Source organism: Hyperolius riggenbachi, chromosome 10, assembly GCF_040937935.1.
Source record: "Hyperolius riggenbachi isolate aHypRig1 chromosome 10, aHypRig1.pri, whole genome shotgun sequence".
NCBI lineage: Eukaryota > Metazoa > Chordata > Amphibia > Anura > Hyperoliidae > Hyperolius > Hyperolius riggenbachi.
In genome coordinates, this window is record NC_090655.1 from 43,263,854 (window position 1) to 43,278,625 (window position 14,772).

The window sequence follows — 14,772 nt, forward strand, 5'->3', positions numbered from 1 at the left end:
AGAACCTTCGGCCCTCCAACCTGGGGTCTGAAAAAAAAATGGCCCTCCATGCCCATGAAGTTGGACAGCACTGAGCTAGATAGTCAGGCAACTGGTATTGCTTAAAGAGAACCCGAGGCGGGGTTCTTACAACACAATCCCCATACAGAGGCTGGGTCTGTCTATAGAGCCCAGCCTCTGTTGCTATTTAGCTTCCCCCAAAGCCCCCCCCCCCCTGCGCGCTGTGAGACCCCATTAATCACAGTCGCACTGTGCGGGCTATGTTTACCTCACTAATGTCAGTCTCCGCTCTCCCCCGCCTCCTGAAACTGCGTCCCTTCTCTCCAATCAGCGGGGAGGGAAGGGATGTGGGCGGGGACCGGAGTGATTCAAGAGGCGGGGGGAGTGGAGACTGACATTAGAGAGATAAACACAGCCCGCTGCGACACGCTGCATTTCGACAGCGCGGCTGTGATTTATGGGGTCTCACAGCGCGCAGGGGCGGGGGCTTTGGAGGAAGCTAAATAGCAACAGAGGCTGGGCTCTATAGGCAGACCCAGCCTCTGTGTGCAGATTGAGTTGTAAGAACCCCGCCTCGGGTTCTCTTTAAAAGGAAATAAATATGGCAGCCTCCATTTCCCTCTCGCTTCAGGTTTCCTTTAAAAGGCATTTTATTGATAAGGTGTGAAGATATCACCTAAGTGGAAACTTTGGAGAAAACGTGAATTGAATAAGGGCCAGTGGGGGTGAAATTTATTTTTTTTTCCCTGCTACATAATTTGTAATGTTCTGTGTATAGGTATTCCATCCTTGGAATGCTTGGCCAATGGGTTCTTTGCTGCTTTGATAGACCTTTTGTCCAATCTTAGCAGCTGAGTCAGTGTTTGTCAGATTATAGGGACAGTTGCCTGCTAAAGTTTACACATGCCAAGGATGTGCAAACTCTGTTAAGTCAATACTTTATTTCTGTTTGGAGAGATTTCAAAGTAATAGTTTAGGGACTTTTGCTGCTGTTTACCATATCTCATTTCTTGCCGGTCAAAAGTTTAACTATACCAAGTTGACTGTCTCTTTAAATGGTCTTGGAAATTTCAGCGTGTGATCTAAAAACTTGCAGAATTGATCACCTGTCTTGATTATTAGTTCAGTGGGAGTGTACCCATTTGCATTTTTAACTATGTACTTTAGAACCACCTTCTGCATGCCCTTTGTTGCCATGGGAACACGCTAGCAACTTGGCCAAGACCTCAGAAACCAAATTGTGGACCACCATAGTTTTGGTTCCTCCTTATGAACATTTTCCAAAAAGGCGAAGACTCCATTAGCATCTGCTTAAACCTACATATAACCAAACTCAGAACCACACAGGCACTGCTTTTATTCAAGAAGTCTCAAATGAACTCCCAACAATACTTGTTTTAAAAGGTTTAAAGGAATATTCAGAACATGGGCACAGGCGCACGACGACGCAAACGTTGCTTAGTGTCGCGCTGCAATAACGACCATCACATTGGATCGCTAAGTTCCTCGATAACTCACACACAAAGTACCATGATTGTTTGAAGTCTCGTTCACTCCCGACGTGTGACGTGCATACCCACCAGCAGGAAGAGGCGTCGCTAATGACCATCGTCAAGGGAACGCTGCAGGACCCGTCGGGTGGTGAATATGGGGCTTTAAAGGGATCCTAAAGTGAACGGAATGCGGAGCCTGCCATCTTCATTCTCTACTAAACAGTACTAGTTGTTTGACTCCTGTGCTGATCCGCTGGCTTTAATACATTAAGTAACTTGCCCAGAATGAGTCTGCAGGTCAGATGCTGTGACTCTGGTCTGACTCCATGGTCTTCATGCTTGTTGTAGGTGTGTCTCAAAAACTAAGGCCAAAAGCTGTAGGAGAACAGAGTTGCCAGCAGGATAAAAGCGGATAAAAACTTTAAAATTTGCTGGGAGGAAGCGGTGAACTTACCTCCATAAAGCAGACACGAAAGACTGTCTGAATAGTAGCAATCGCATTTAATAACTAGTACCCCAAAACAGTGCAACGCGTTTCGCAGGCCCAGCCCGCTTCATCAGGCAATAAACATGGGGACAAGACAGAATTTCAACAATAGCAGGTGTAGCGCCTCAGTGACTCAGTACACCTGCTATTGCTGAAATTCTGTCTTGTCCCCATGTTTATTGCCTGATGAAGCGGGCTGGGCCTGCGAAACGCGTTGCACTGTTTTGGGGTACTAGTTATTAAATGTGATTGCTACTATTCAGACAGTCTTTCGTGTCTGCTTTATGGAGGTAAGTCCACCGCTTCCTCCCAGCAAATTTTAAAGTTTTTATCAGCTTTTATCCTGCTGGCGCCTCTGTTCTCCTACTGCTATATCGTGTCCACCCCTGGTGGAGGGGTGATCTACCCCCTTTCGCATCTACAGAGAGCGACTTCTTATCCCTGAGTGAGGACAGGTCTAATCTCCTCACCTGCCTATACAGTGGTTGCCTTTGTGGTAACCCACGTTTGTGAGTATAATTTTCTCACGATAACCTTTACTTCATTTATGCTTAACATACTACACTATATTGGGCTCTCGGTTTCTCTACACGGTTAGGCCAAAAGCTCAACATGACAGCCAGGAAACTGGCATTGTTTATAAGGAACTGAAAGTACCTTCAATAAAAAAGACAGCTGCTCTGTCTTGAATGATGAAGCATTGGGGAAGGTGTGTGTGTGTGTGTGCGTGTGTTAGGGGGAAAGATGTTAAGTTTAAATACTTACCTTTTCTGATGTCATTCCTCCAGGCAGGTGAATGCTCTGTCCCCTCAATACTGCAGCCATGACAAGTTTTCTTCTCAAACTTCTGCCAAGGCTTTGGCCACCTCCATCTGCGTTGCTCCGGCCTGCCTCCAGCTTGACATCCCAATTGGTGACTGTCGAGCTGGAGGAGGGCCGCGGCAGCGCAGGCGGAGTTCCCCAAAGCGCTTTGACAGACTACCAAAACATGGCTGCGACTGTGTTCCCGAGGGGTGGGGGGCAGGGAGTGGCTGAGGCAAACCCCCCCCCACCCGTCCACCTGTCCACCCGTCATGTACCCTTGAAGAAGGCAGCCTCCATATTCACTTTAGGTTCCCTTTTGTAAAGATCTACAGCTAATAACTTGGTGCCAAATACCACAGGACACCTTCAGAAGTCCAGACCTTGATAGGTCAAAGTACAACATAACAGCTGTCGCCTCCACACGTGCTGCTGAACAATAGTAGGTGGAGGTCTCCTTTATACAGTGTCGCATTAAAAGTAGAAAGAAGGGAAAAACACTCTTATTCTTGGCATAGCTTGCGGCTGTTGCTGATCTCTCTTTATGTGGTCAGAGACCTTCTCTGATTAGTGTGTGGAATGTTTGGGGCAGAGATATTTGTGTCTCTGATAAGATCTGGCTAGTCTCCTGTGCTTCATTCCTGAATGGAATTGTTTGGCCATGTGTTTCCATAAGTCTCTGTGATGGATTTGCACAGTGTCTATGTAAATATCGTTACCATTACATATACAGCAAGGACAGGGCTCTGAAGGATTGTATTTCCGTTTCTTAACTATAGATATGTGGCATCCAGCCTAGGATGAAACAGCTGCTGCATGGTGGCATATACACTTCTCAAGGCACCATGCTGTTAAGGAATTTACAGGGCGATAACTGTACTAGAATTCTCCAGATATTTAATTCCTTTATGCAATTTATTGAAATGAAAACTGTGTAACAATAAATGCTCAGAATATGTGCTTGTTGAAATGAAGTATCATATTCTATTTCAAAGACATTACACCGTGGTAAAGTTGCTCTAAAGTCAAAATTGAATGTTAAAACTGACCCCCAAATTGCTAAATTACAAATGGCGTAGGCGATGTTCCCACTTGATCTGAGAATGGACATTTTTTTTTTGTCTCTTTCCCGCTTATCGTTAAACTTACAGTAAACGGCTCTTATTTTATACATAAGAGCCGTTCACACTTGTCACTCTGCAATGGATCCATGAGATCTGTTGTGGTAAGCGGGCGGCACTTCTGTGCAGTCTGTTATAATCCCAGACAGGGGGATGCATTCCTCATATAGCCTATGGGCATATATAATGCATCTGCCACAGCGGCCCATCAGAACGGACATCACACTGTCTGCTCCCGCTGGGCACACATGATACGGCCACAGATGGGAACCGAGCCTTTGGTCGGGCTCCCCTCTGCTCTGCCGCCCCCATTCGTGGCTCCCACTGCTAGAGCAGCACTTCTGAAGTGACCACGGACTGTAGCGGCTGTACACACACAGGTGAGAGCGCGGGTGCAGGGAGCAGGAGGTGGGACAGAAGCATGGGTGGATCCTTCAGTTTCTGTTGCGAATAGCTTGAGTCAGAGCTATGAACAGGGTACAGAACAGCGCAATAGAAGGGGGCCCAGCCAACCGGAGACCTAGTTGGCTGCACTAACTGCCGATCATCCTATGGGCGGGGGAGCTGCTAATGTTTTTGTGGCCCCAAGCAGCACATCATTTGTGTGCCTTTTAACTGAAAGCTTTTTCGTAACGCAATGGAGAAAAAAAAAGTAATGCACTCGCTCACATATACCAAAGCATTGACTGTAAAAGTAGAACGTGAACAGAGGCGCCAAAAGGATAAAATATGCTAAACTTGTTAAAATGGTTAGGGAGGTAGTGGTGGACTCACCATCCCAAAACAGACATGAAGCTGTCGACTATCAGCAAGAAAAAAACCTGTTATATTTGGAGTATGTAAAATAAATGTTTCTTGCTGATAATTGGCAGCTTCATGTCTGTTTTGCGATGGTGAGTCCACCACTACCTCCCTAACCATTTTAACAATTTTAGCATATTTTATCCTTTTGGCGCTTCTGTTCATGTTCTACATTACCAGTGTCCAACCCGGGTGGAGGGGTGTTATACCCTTATTTCCTGATCTACAGAGAGCGACATCTTAAAGGATACCCGATGTGACATGATTAGACAGACGTGTATGTACAGTGCCTAGCACACAAATAACTAGGCTGTGTTCCTTTTTTTTTCTTTCTCTGCCTGAAAGAGGTAAATATCAGGTATGTAAGTGGCTGACTCAGTCCTGACAGGAAGTGACTACAGTGTGACCCTCACTGATAAGAAATTCCCCTTTTTATCTTTTTCTTGCTCTCAGAAGCCATTTTCTGCTACGAAAGTGTTTTTATAGTTGGAATTTCTTATCAGTGAGGGTCACACTGTAGTCACTTCCTGTCTGAGTCAGGACTGAGTCAGCCACTTACATAACTGATATTTAACTCTTTCAGGCAGAGAAAGGAAAAAAAGGAACACAGCACAGTTATTTGTGTGCTAGGCACTGTACATACACATGTCTATCTCATCATGTCACATGCCACTTCGGGTATCCTTTAATCCTGAGTGGGGACAGGCTTAATCTCTCCACCTGCATCTACAGTGGTTGCCTGAGCGGTAACCCTGGTTTGTGAGTATATTTACTTACATCTAATTACTCTACCTAATCCAATACATACTACACTATATTGGGCTCTTGGTTTTCTTTCTTTTTGCATTGACTGGAAAAGGGCCCTCAGTATGGGTGGCTTAGTGGATTCTTTTATTTTTTGGAGATTCGGGCGTTTACTAGTGTGTTCCTAACAGAAGCTTGCACTGTCCTTGGAAGCTGTGATTTGAAAGAAATGCATCGCCCGCTGTTCTGCCAAGGCAGGGATATCTCACAGTTTACAATGAAAGTGGCACTTCAGGGAGACAGAGTTCCTTCATTTCTGTTGAGAACATTCAGAGATTCAGCTCAATGCGGAGTCAAAGCTGGGTCCAGAAACGCATCCTTGCCTAAGAGGGAAGCCTCTGGATTCTAATGAGGCTTCCCACTGCGTCCTCTGGTCCCCTGCCGCTGCCCGGGACTTTCCAGCTTATTGGGGCCACACTACTTTTTTTGGCTCAAGCGTGGCCGTGTCTGAACGAGTGGCTCCGGCTTACTGCGCAGGTATGGCCACTTTCATACTTGAAGAGGAGCATGGCCCGATCCAATGACCAGCAAGCCCAGGGGGGCCAGAGGATGCTGTGGGAAGCCTCTTTAGGATCCAGAAGCTTCCCTCTTCTTAGGCAAGTATGTGATTTTTTTTGTACCCGAGTTCTCTTGATTTTTTAAAGTGAATCTCCAGACTAAAATCCGCTCCGCAGCACTGAAAAGACTTGGTGTTTCAACAGTTTCACAGCATCAGAACTTTGTTTTTCTTACCCAAGCCTCATATTTAGCTGCACAGAAAACTGCCGGGGCATTTTTCCCCTGATGCTGTGCAAAGCATGATGGGATTTCTGATGGTCTTGTTCTGTTCTGTTGTTGTTTTTTTTGTTTGTTTTTTTTAATTTGGGATTTGAAGCCTTGCGCGCAGCTGGGAGGTTGTGATCAGGACACAGAACAGTTGGAACTGTGTCTCATGCTCCCTGACCCTGTCACCTCCTTTCAACCAAAAAGATGGCTGCCCCCATGAAATCACGAACATTTGCCTGTTACCAGGGTTAGTAAGAGATTATATCATCTATCTATTTTAATAAACATAACTAATGTAACTTAATGACAATATGTTTGTTCAGGCTGAAGTTCCCCTTTTAAATAAGGTTTTGAAGAAAGAGAGTGCATAACTATTTGTTGTGCAACTCTGTAAACTAAAAGGGAATTAACTGTGAAAACAATCCTTAGAGCCTATCTCTAAGCACACCCTATAGTTTAGTTATAGGATTGCTCATAGGTTAACCTTTCGTGTGAAGTGAGACTTCTGCAGCTGAAAATCCCGTCTTGAAATTTTGACCGTAGCAGAGTACAGGAGTCCGTTTTCAGGCTCCGTAGGTATGACTGCTGCATGGATTGCATCAATTCCACTGTTCAGACTGCAAGGCACAGATCATATTAGGAGTTTATGGAGTATGAATGTTGCCTTAGTATGTCCGTTGAGGTCATTGAAGAGTAATTTTTTTTCTGAGAAACTGAACATAAGGCTGTTTTATGAGGAGCTATAAAGATAATTTCTTGTGAATTCCACTTTGAAACTTTGTTTTTGAAGAGCCTATTTAGATAAGGAGCTCATCTTTGAAATACCAGTCTTTAAGGTGCCTGTACATCGGGCAAAGTATGTGCAGATCGGCCAAGAGGCACATCTTTCTCTGATTGAATCTGATCAGAGTTCAGTTGCCTGCCCATACACCAGCAGACTGATTCTCATGAGGCAAGGCAACCGAGCGAGGTTCCGGCATCCACGTGGGGTTGCATACCTGGAAGAGGAGTCAGGACACAGCAGCGGGCAGCAAAGCGGTAGAGTATAAATGCAGGGGCACTGGAGGAGGGGGGGGGGGGGTGTATGGAGGTACATGCACACTAGGGCAGCCGGGGGTTTCCTTCATGTTAATCGTTCGATTATCGCATGCCATTACTGCCGTGCAACCGATTGAGGATGTCGGCCCGACATCTTGCAGCAGGTCCAATTGATACATTCAGATTGGTCGAATGGTCAATTGCACATACTTTTGGCGGCAACGATTTTCATCCAATTCGATAATTATTGAATGGGATGGTCAATTGCCCACCAAATCGGTTGAGGTTTGCCCAACTTTAAGGCAAGTAACACACGCGTCTAAGTCTGCTTAGGCGGCCAATAAGGACTGAATAACCTCAGCGATAGTCAGGCCCTAACTGACCTCTGCAAGCGATCCACCCGGTCAAATCGGGCGAGCGATGGCCAACTTCATTGTGAATGCCACGCCCCATCCTGGCACGTGACCACACACCACACCACACCACACCACACCACACACCACACACCACACACCACACACCACACACCCCACACACCACACACACACACACACACACACACACACCCTCTGCCTCTCCACATAGCCACACAGTGCGTTGCCAGCTACACAGCTGACTCGCGTCTGTGCAGCACGGCCCAGTGATATATCGCACAGGGAGACGGATTGGGTCCCGACGCCTGAAAAGAAACATCCGTCAAAGGTGTGTGTGCACCTTAAAAAAAACACACACACTCTGTACCCCTCGGGGATCAGGACTTGATCCCTTGGGCTACAATTCAGGGCCGAGAGCTCTCCAGTGGGAGTGGTAAGGAGTAGAACAGTGCATTTGGAATCTCTTGGCAATGCTTTTAGGAGGATGTAAACACACTAGATTCTCTGCAGTCCCGACCAGCTGCCTCAGCTGAGAACTCTCTATCTTGTGTTCGAGGCCACTTTTCTGTTTTGTTGAAAGGGCAAGTTATTTTTATTTTTTTTTATTTCGAAGGGTGCATATGCACATCGAGTTTTGATTGACCAATTGCTGGCCAACTTTACCATCTCCATGTAGTATGAGGGCTCACCTACACCAGTGTTTCTCAACATTACAGCCAGTACCATTATGAACGCTGATGTTTGCCAAGTGCCCCTGTCATGAATAATGTTATATCAATTACCTGTGTGTGTGAGTGTTCCATCTATGGTGTCTAAATTCCTTTATGGACTGGACTGTCAGACCTTCCTGGACTGGACTGCCTTCTTTCCTCAGAGCGTCCTGAATGATTTGGAGCTGGAAGAGTTTATAGAGTTTATAAAGCCCAAACGGGAAGTTTGTCATGGCCAATTACAAGTGCTTGTGAGAACGGATGTAGTCGGTCTATAGACGTTCATTGTGTCTGTTGGCGCATGTAGCATTTGCATTGTCTGGAAAAGTCCAAGGCAGGGGACTTTACGTTCTGCTACTGCAACGAGTAGAAATGTCTGAAAGGATCTTGACATGACACTGAATCTGCTGGCTAGTCCGTTTTTATCTGCTGTCTCTGCTCTGGGAAACAGCCAGGGTTTTTAGGTCTAGTGTGTATCTAGCCTGAGGGCTGGAACCCAGTAGAGCACTTCGCTAGCGATTTGAAAGCGATCCCTAAACGCTCTGCCAATTTAAATAGGTGGGGCAGATTCCATTAGAGCGATTGCGATTAGGCAAATCACAATCGCAGGACATGCAGCATTTGCGATTCCATTCTAATGTATTATAAATGAGCAGGGAAATCTCTTAAAAAACGCTACCACAAATCGCTAGCGATAGCACTTGGCACTTTCTAGTGGGTCCCAAGCCTTACGAAGGAGTGGTAAATGGAACTCTTAGCTAATGATAGATGCAAAGTGTGTCTGTGTTATAGAACAATGTTCTGCTAAACAAGTCAAACACTACTGTAATTGTAAGAAGCTGGAGAGGAGAGAGTGATAGGCTATATCACACTTCTCTGGTGCCAGAGTGCATTGGGCTGCAGCTGCATATTTCTGTGCAGCATGTGGTACTGATCAGTGATGAAACCAGCAGGTCTGTGGAGTGAAGCAATATCCTCAGCTTGGCAGCAAACATATGATTTTAATCTCTACATCCATTGTTTGTGACCAAAAAAGGCGCATATTAAAATTCCTGAGTGCGTTTTTACATATTGCAGTCAGTAGCAGAGTTTAGGAAGTCAGCCTCTGGTCTGGGTTAACGCTTCTCGGATTTACGTGCGGACTAAACATTTAGACTACTTTCACAGGGGCGCGTTGTGTTACCGGGAAAAACGGGTACACAGCGGAGGGCAAATTCGCATCACACGTAATGTGCACGTTGCATTGCGTATAGGTGAAACATAAAGACACTGAAAAGTATGCGTCATCGCCACTATCAATGCGCTGTTATGCCTGATGGGTCCATCACACTGCTAAGCACCAATGTGAACAGTACCATTGCCATAAAACTGCATTTTTTTTAGCAATTTTATTATATTGCCTGAAGCAACATACCGCAACAAGGCACTATAACATAGCCTTAAAGGGGCAGTATGGCGAAAAATGTTAAAATTTAAATATGTGCAAACCTAAACAAATGAGAAATACGGTTTTCCAGAGTAAAATGAACCATAAATTACTTTTCTCTTATGTTGCTGTCACTTACAGTAGGTAGTAGAAATCTGACAGAAGCTGAATCTGAACAGGTAGTCTTGTCTGCTGTCTTATTTTCGTGCGGAGTTTACTGTATTAATTGCTGGGCAGGACTACTTAGACAAATCATGTAAATTTGGCTCCACCCATGATGACACCCACATTATGGTGCTTGGCCTCACCCATTTTCTGCCTGGTGTGCCCAAAAATGCCCCGGATCTCTTTGGACCCTAGAAACGCCACTGTAGTGAAGTATTGCGGTCGCGATACTTCACAGGACCACCCACATTTAAAGTTACACGCGTTGCTATGTAAGCAATATACGTAACTAAGGAAGGCATGCTCCTTACATAGCAGCGAGTGATGCTATGTAAGGCATGCCTAGCAATCGCTCCTTCACATTAAGCTGTGCTGCTTTACCTTAATGGATCAAGCCCATATTGCTTTAAAGGGACTCTGTAACAAAAATGTCATTGTGTTTTCTACCATCCTACAGGTTCCTAAACCTATTATAATGTGCTCTGGCTTACTGCAGCACTTTCTACTATCACCATCTCTGTAATAAATCAGCTTATCTTTCCCCTGTCGCACTTGTCGTCCTGTGTCTGAAAGGCTGCCAACTCTTCAGTGTGATCTGCTATGCATGCCCCCTCTATGCACACTCCCCTGTGTGTGTTATTTACATTAGCCAGCTTTTCTGTGCTCTCTTATCTTTTACAAGCTGGATAAATCCTCTGTTCACATACTGATGAGTCACATACTGCAGAGTTACAGACAACCAGGCAGAGCTGTCTGCAAGAAGAAACAAACAATCAGCTTGCAACTCTTCAGTGAGCTGCAGGGGGAAAGAAACGCACAAATGATCTCTTGAGATTCAAAAGGAAGGCTGTATACAGCCTGATTGTGTATGGATGTATTTTCTATGTGTGGACATGCTGTACATCAACCTACTTCCTGTTTTGGTGGCCATTTTGTTTGTTTACAAACAAACTTTTAAAAACTGTTTTTGACTACTTTTAATGCGGCCAGGAGCGGCTAAATTGTGACAGAGGGTAATAGGAGATGTTCCCTAACGCACTGGTATGTTTAATTTTGTGTGATTTTAACAATACAGATTCTCTTTAATGCACTGTGATCATTGGGAGTGTACAATTGACCTAAAGCACTAGTCTGGCTCCTTCCTCATATTTTGTTGGTTTGAAACTAAAAAACAACAAAAAAGGATTTTGATTAGTTGTTGTGGGATATGCAGACATTTATATCTGATTTGAAATATTTAGTAAGGATGAAGGGGGGAAAGCAAAATTCAATTGCGTCAGAGGCGTTAGTTGCTGCAGGCGGAAGTTTGGGTTAATTTGCCTTGGTCGCCGCCTCTGGTCCAGCACTTCACACTCCTCTACATTCCAATACACTTTCTCCTTCTTGCCCCGATACTTCCTCCTTCTGTCTGGAAAGCAGGAAGTATCGGAAGGATGTAGACAAGGCATGGAGCGCTGAGGCAACCAAGCTGTTATAACCCTCATTGCCACGGCCCACATGGACAAGTGCTCAGTTTCACCTCGAGTGAAGAGGCATGCTGCTCCCACCTAATCCTTAAAATGTAGAAGTATTATCTGAATCCACATGTTTGATGTCACCAGTCCTTCCTGTGACCGAATGTCTTGCGTCTCTTCAGGTTAATCCAGGAAGCAAAGCTGCCCAGGCTGACCTCAGTACTGGAGATGTCGTCATAGCCATTGATGGGGAAAACACAGACGGAATGACTCACTTAGAAGCACAAAACAAAATCAAGGGCTGTGAAGATGAACTAGCTCTCACCATTAACAGGTAACTCTATCTGATGACTTGTGTGTGAGGCAGAATGCAGCTGTCTGCATTTTCTGTGAATGGGTCAACAGGAGATCCTGTATAAACATGAATGTGCGCACATTCCTGTGGTCTCCTCCCACCACACATGTAAGTGGGAGCCTTAATTGTGAGCACCTTTCTCTATTCAGAGTTATGAAGGAAGAAAATACAGAGCCATGAATAGGACCAGGTTCCCTGAGGGTACATCCTGTATGATAGGAGTACGTCATCACTTCCTGTGGCCGGTATTCTTATTATAAAAGGAGAAATGGCTGCTTTACTCCAGTGCATTAAAACTAAAGATTTAGCAGGCAGCCTGTTGACGTTCTCAAAGCCCATCTTTCATTCATAAACACATAATGTAATTATGTGGTGACAGTTAAAACAGGAATTACTATGTAATCTGTCTACTTAAAATTCTTGAGCAATTTTAACTGTAAAAACCAAATGAAATGATGGCATTTCTGGAATAACTTGTGAATGATTGGTTGCATTTTTTAAAGCAGTAGGATTAGCCATACTATGCCAGGGGGAAAAAAACACATATATAAGTAGATAAATATTTGATCTACTTACAGAACACCTGTATTGTACTGTCCACGTTTTGATTTCAGTGAATATAGTAAATTAAGAGAATTCTGTTCCTGGTGGGGGCTATGTCTTTTGCCCACAGTTTAGACTAAATCCTGATGTCATTTCTGCCCTTTACTTTTTTTCTTTTCTCATCCAATTGCTGAGTCACCTTAGCCTTGCTTGTAAACACAAGTGAGTAGGGGATCGTGTTTCAGATAAGCAGCTAGGCAGGGAACTAAAGGGAAGAGGAGGCATATATTATAGATAAAAAGATCCCCCAGCATGCAACTGTTTGGCACTGACTACTAAAGGGCCAGTGCTCCTTAACCACCTTGGTGGTAATGACGAGCTCAGCCTGACCATTACCACCGCGGTGGATTTCTCAGGCCCTGGAGGGTCTTTTTAGCACAAACTTTTCGGAGGGGGTGTAGCTAGTACTTGGCTAGCTGCATCACCCCTCCGATCGCCACCGGCCTGCTCTGATTCCTGCCACCCCGATCGCCGCTCTTTTGACTTTTTGACTTAGCAAAAAATATGACCAATGTACCACATTTTTTAAATGAGTTGAACAATTATGTTTGACTCTTTATAAATTAGGAGACACAGGAGAAGGGGGAAAGCCTGGAAAGGATCCAGAGGCTTTCCCCACCCAAGGTGAGTACCGCCCAGGGAAACTTTTTTTTTTTTTTTTTTCTTTTAGTTACAGAGTTTCTTTAAAGAGACTCCGTAACAAAAATTGCATCCTGTTTTTTATCATCCTACAAGTTCCAAAAGCTATTCTAATGTGTTCTGGCTTACTGCAGCACATTCTACTATCACCATCTCTGTAATAAATCAACTTATCGCTCTCTTGTCAGACTTGACAGCCTGTGTCTGGAAGGCTGCCAAGTTCTTCAGTGTTGTGGTTCTGTGATGCATCTCCCCCCTCCAGGCCCCTCTCTGCACACTGCCTGTGTATTATTTAGATTAGGGCAGCTTCTCTCTTCTCTCTTATCTTTTACAAGCTGGATAAATCCTCCTCTGAGCTGGCTGGGCTTTCACATACTGATGAATTACATATGGGCAGAGCTGTCTGCACTCTGCAGTAAGAAACAGCCTGACACTTCAGTGGAAGATAGCTGCAGGGGGAAAGAAACACACAAATGATCTCTTGAGATTCAAAAGGAAGGGTGTATACAGCCTGCTTGTGTATGGATGTATTTTCTATGTGTGGACATACTGTACATCAACCTACTTCCTGTTTTGGTGGCCATTTTGTTTGTTTATAAACAAACTTTTTAAAACGGTTTTTAACCACTTTTAATGCGGCGAGGAGCGGCAAAATTGTGACAGAGGGTAATAGATGTCCCCTAACGCACTGGTATGTTTACTTTTGTGCGATTTTAACAATACAGATTCTCTTTAAAGAGCAGCTGCAGATGATGCATTCACCACCTATCAGCTGCTCCCATGAGTTGGCTGGGTGCTTCGTAGCGCAGGGCACGAGAAGTGGAGAGGCATCTGATAGATGGAGACACATCTTAAGGTGGCCACATACGATACAATAAAGTGATCCGATTTTACGGCAATTCGATAAATATGATCGGATCTCCTGAAAAAATCTAAAGCGTTTTTTTTTTTTTTTCAATCTGGAATGCTGTAAATTTTTCTTCAATTTTTCTAAAGATTGTATAGTGTGTGTTATGCTGGGAATACGCGGTTAGTTTTTGAGCCATTTTGATGGCTCGATAATTTCCGACACGTCCGAACTCCCGCCCAATTATTTAGCCGCTCGATTCCGCATTGAGCACAATGGAAAAAGATAAGAAAAAACGAGCGGAAGATAAGAGAATCGCCTGTGGAATCAAGCGGGGAATCGATCGAGCGGCAAAATCGAACCGTGTATGCCCAGCATAAGTATACACACCCTAGCAATTTTCTCAGTTTCCAATCATTTTTATCATAATTGGGGAAAAATTGAACGTGTGTGGTACATTGGTCATATTTTTTGATATGTTATAATCGGTCAGAAAAATGTAGTGCAAATCTTAAATTGAACAGATGTTTAAAAAATTGTATGGTGTGTGGCCACCTTAAGTGTGATGCAGACACATTTAAGGGGCCCTAAACTGAGAGGAATATGGAGGTTTCCTTTTAACCAGTTGCCTGGAAGTCCTGCTGATCTCTGACTGCAGTAGTAGCTGATTCACAGACCTGAAACAAGCATGCAGCTAATCCAGTCTGACTTCAGTCAGAGCACCTGATCTGCATGCTTGTTCAGGGGCTGTGGCTAAAAGTATTAGACACACCGGATCAGCAGGAGAGTCAGGCAACTGGTATTATTTTAAAAGGAAAAATCCATATCCTTCTCCGTTTAGGTTCCCTTTAATGTGACATTGTTCTTTGCTGCCAGGTAACCACACCGT

The 14,772-nt window shown here is 44.5% G+C and overlaps 1 protein-coding gene across 1 annotated transcript in view; it reads left to right on the top strand.

Annotated features, from left to right (window-relative positions):
* PDLIM1 (PDZ and LIM domain 1) overlaps positions 1-14,772 on the top strand; it is a 99,398-nt gene that overhangs the window by 34,094 nt on the left and 50,532 nt on the right. Inside the window, exon 2 of the mRNA XM_068259408.1 lies at positions 11,622-11,773. Coding sequence (XP_068115509.1) covers positions 11,622-11,773 — 152 coding nt within the window. The remainder of the gene's footprint in view (positions 1-11,621; positions 11,774-14,772) is intronic.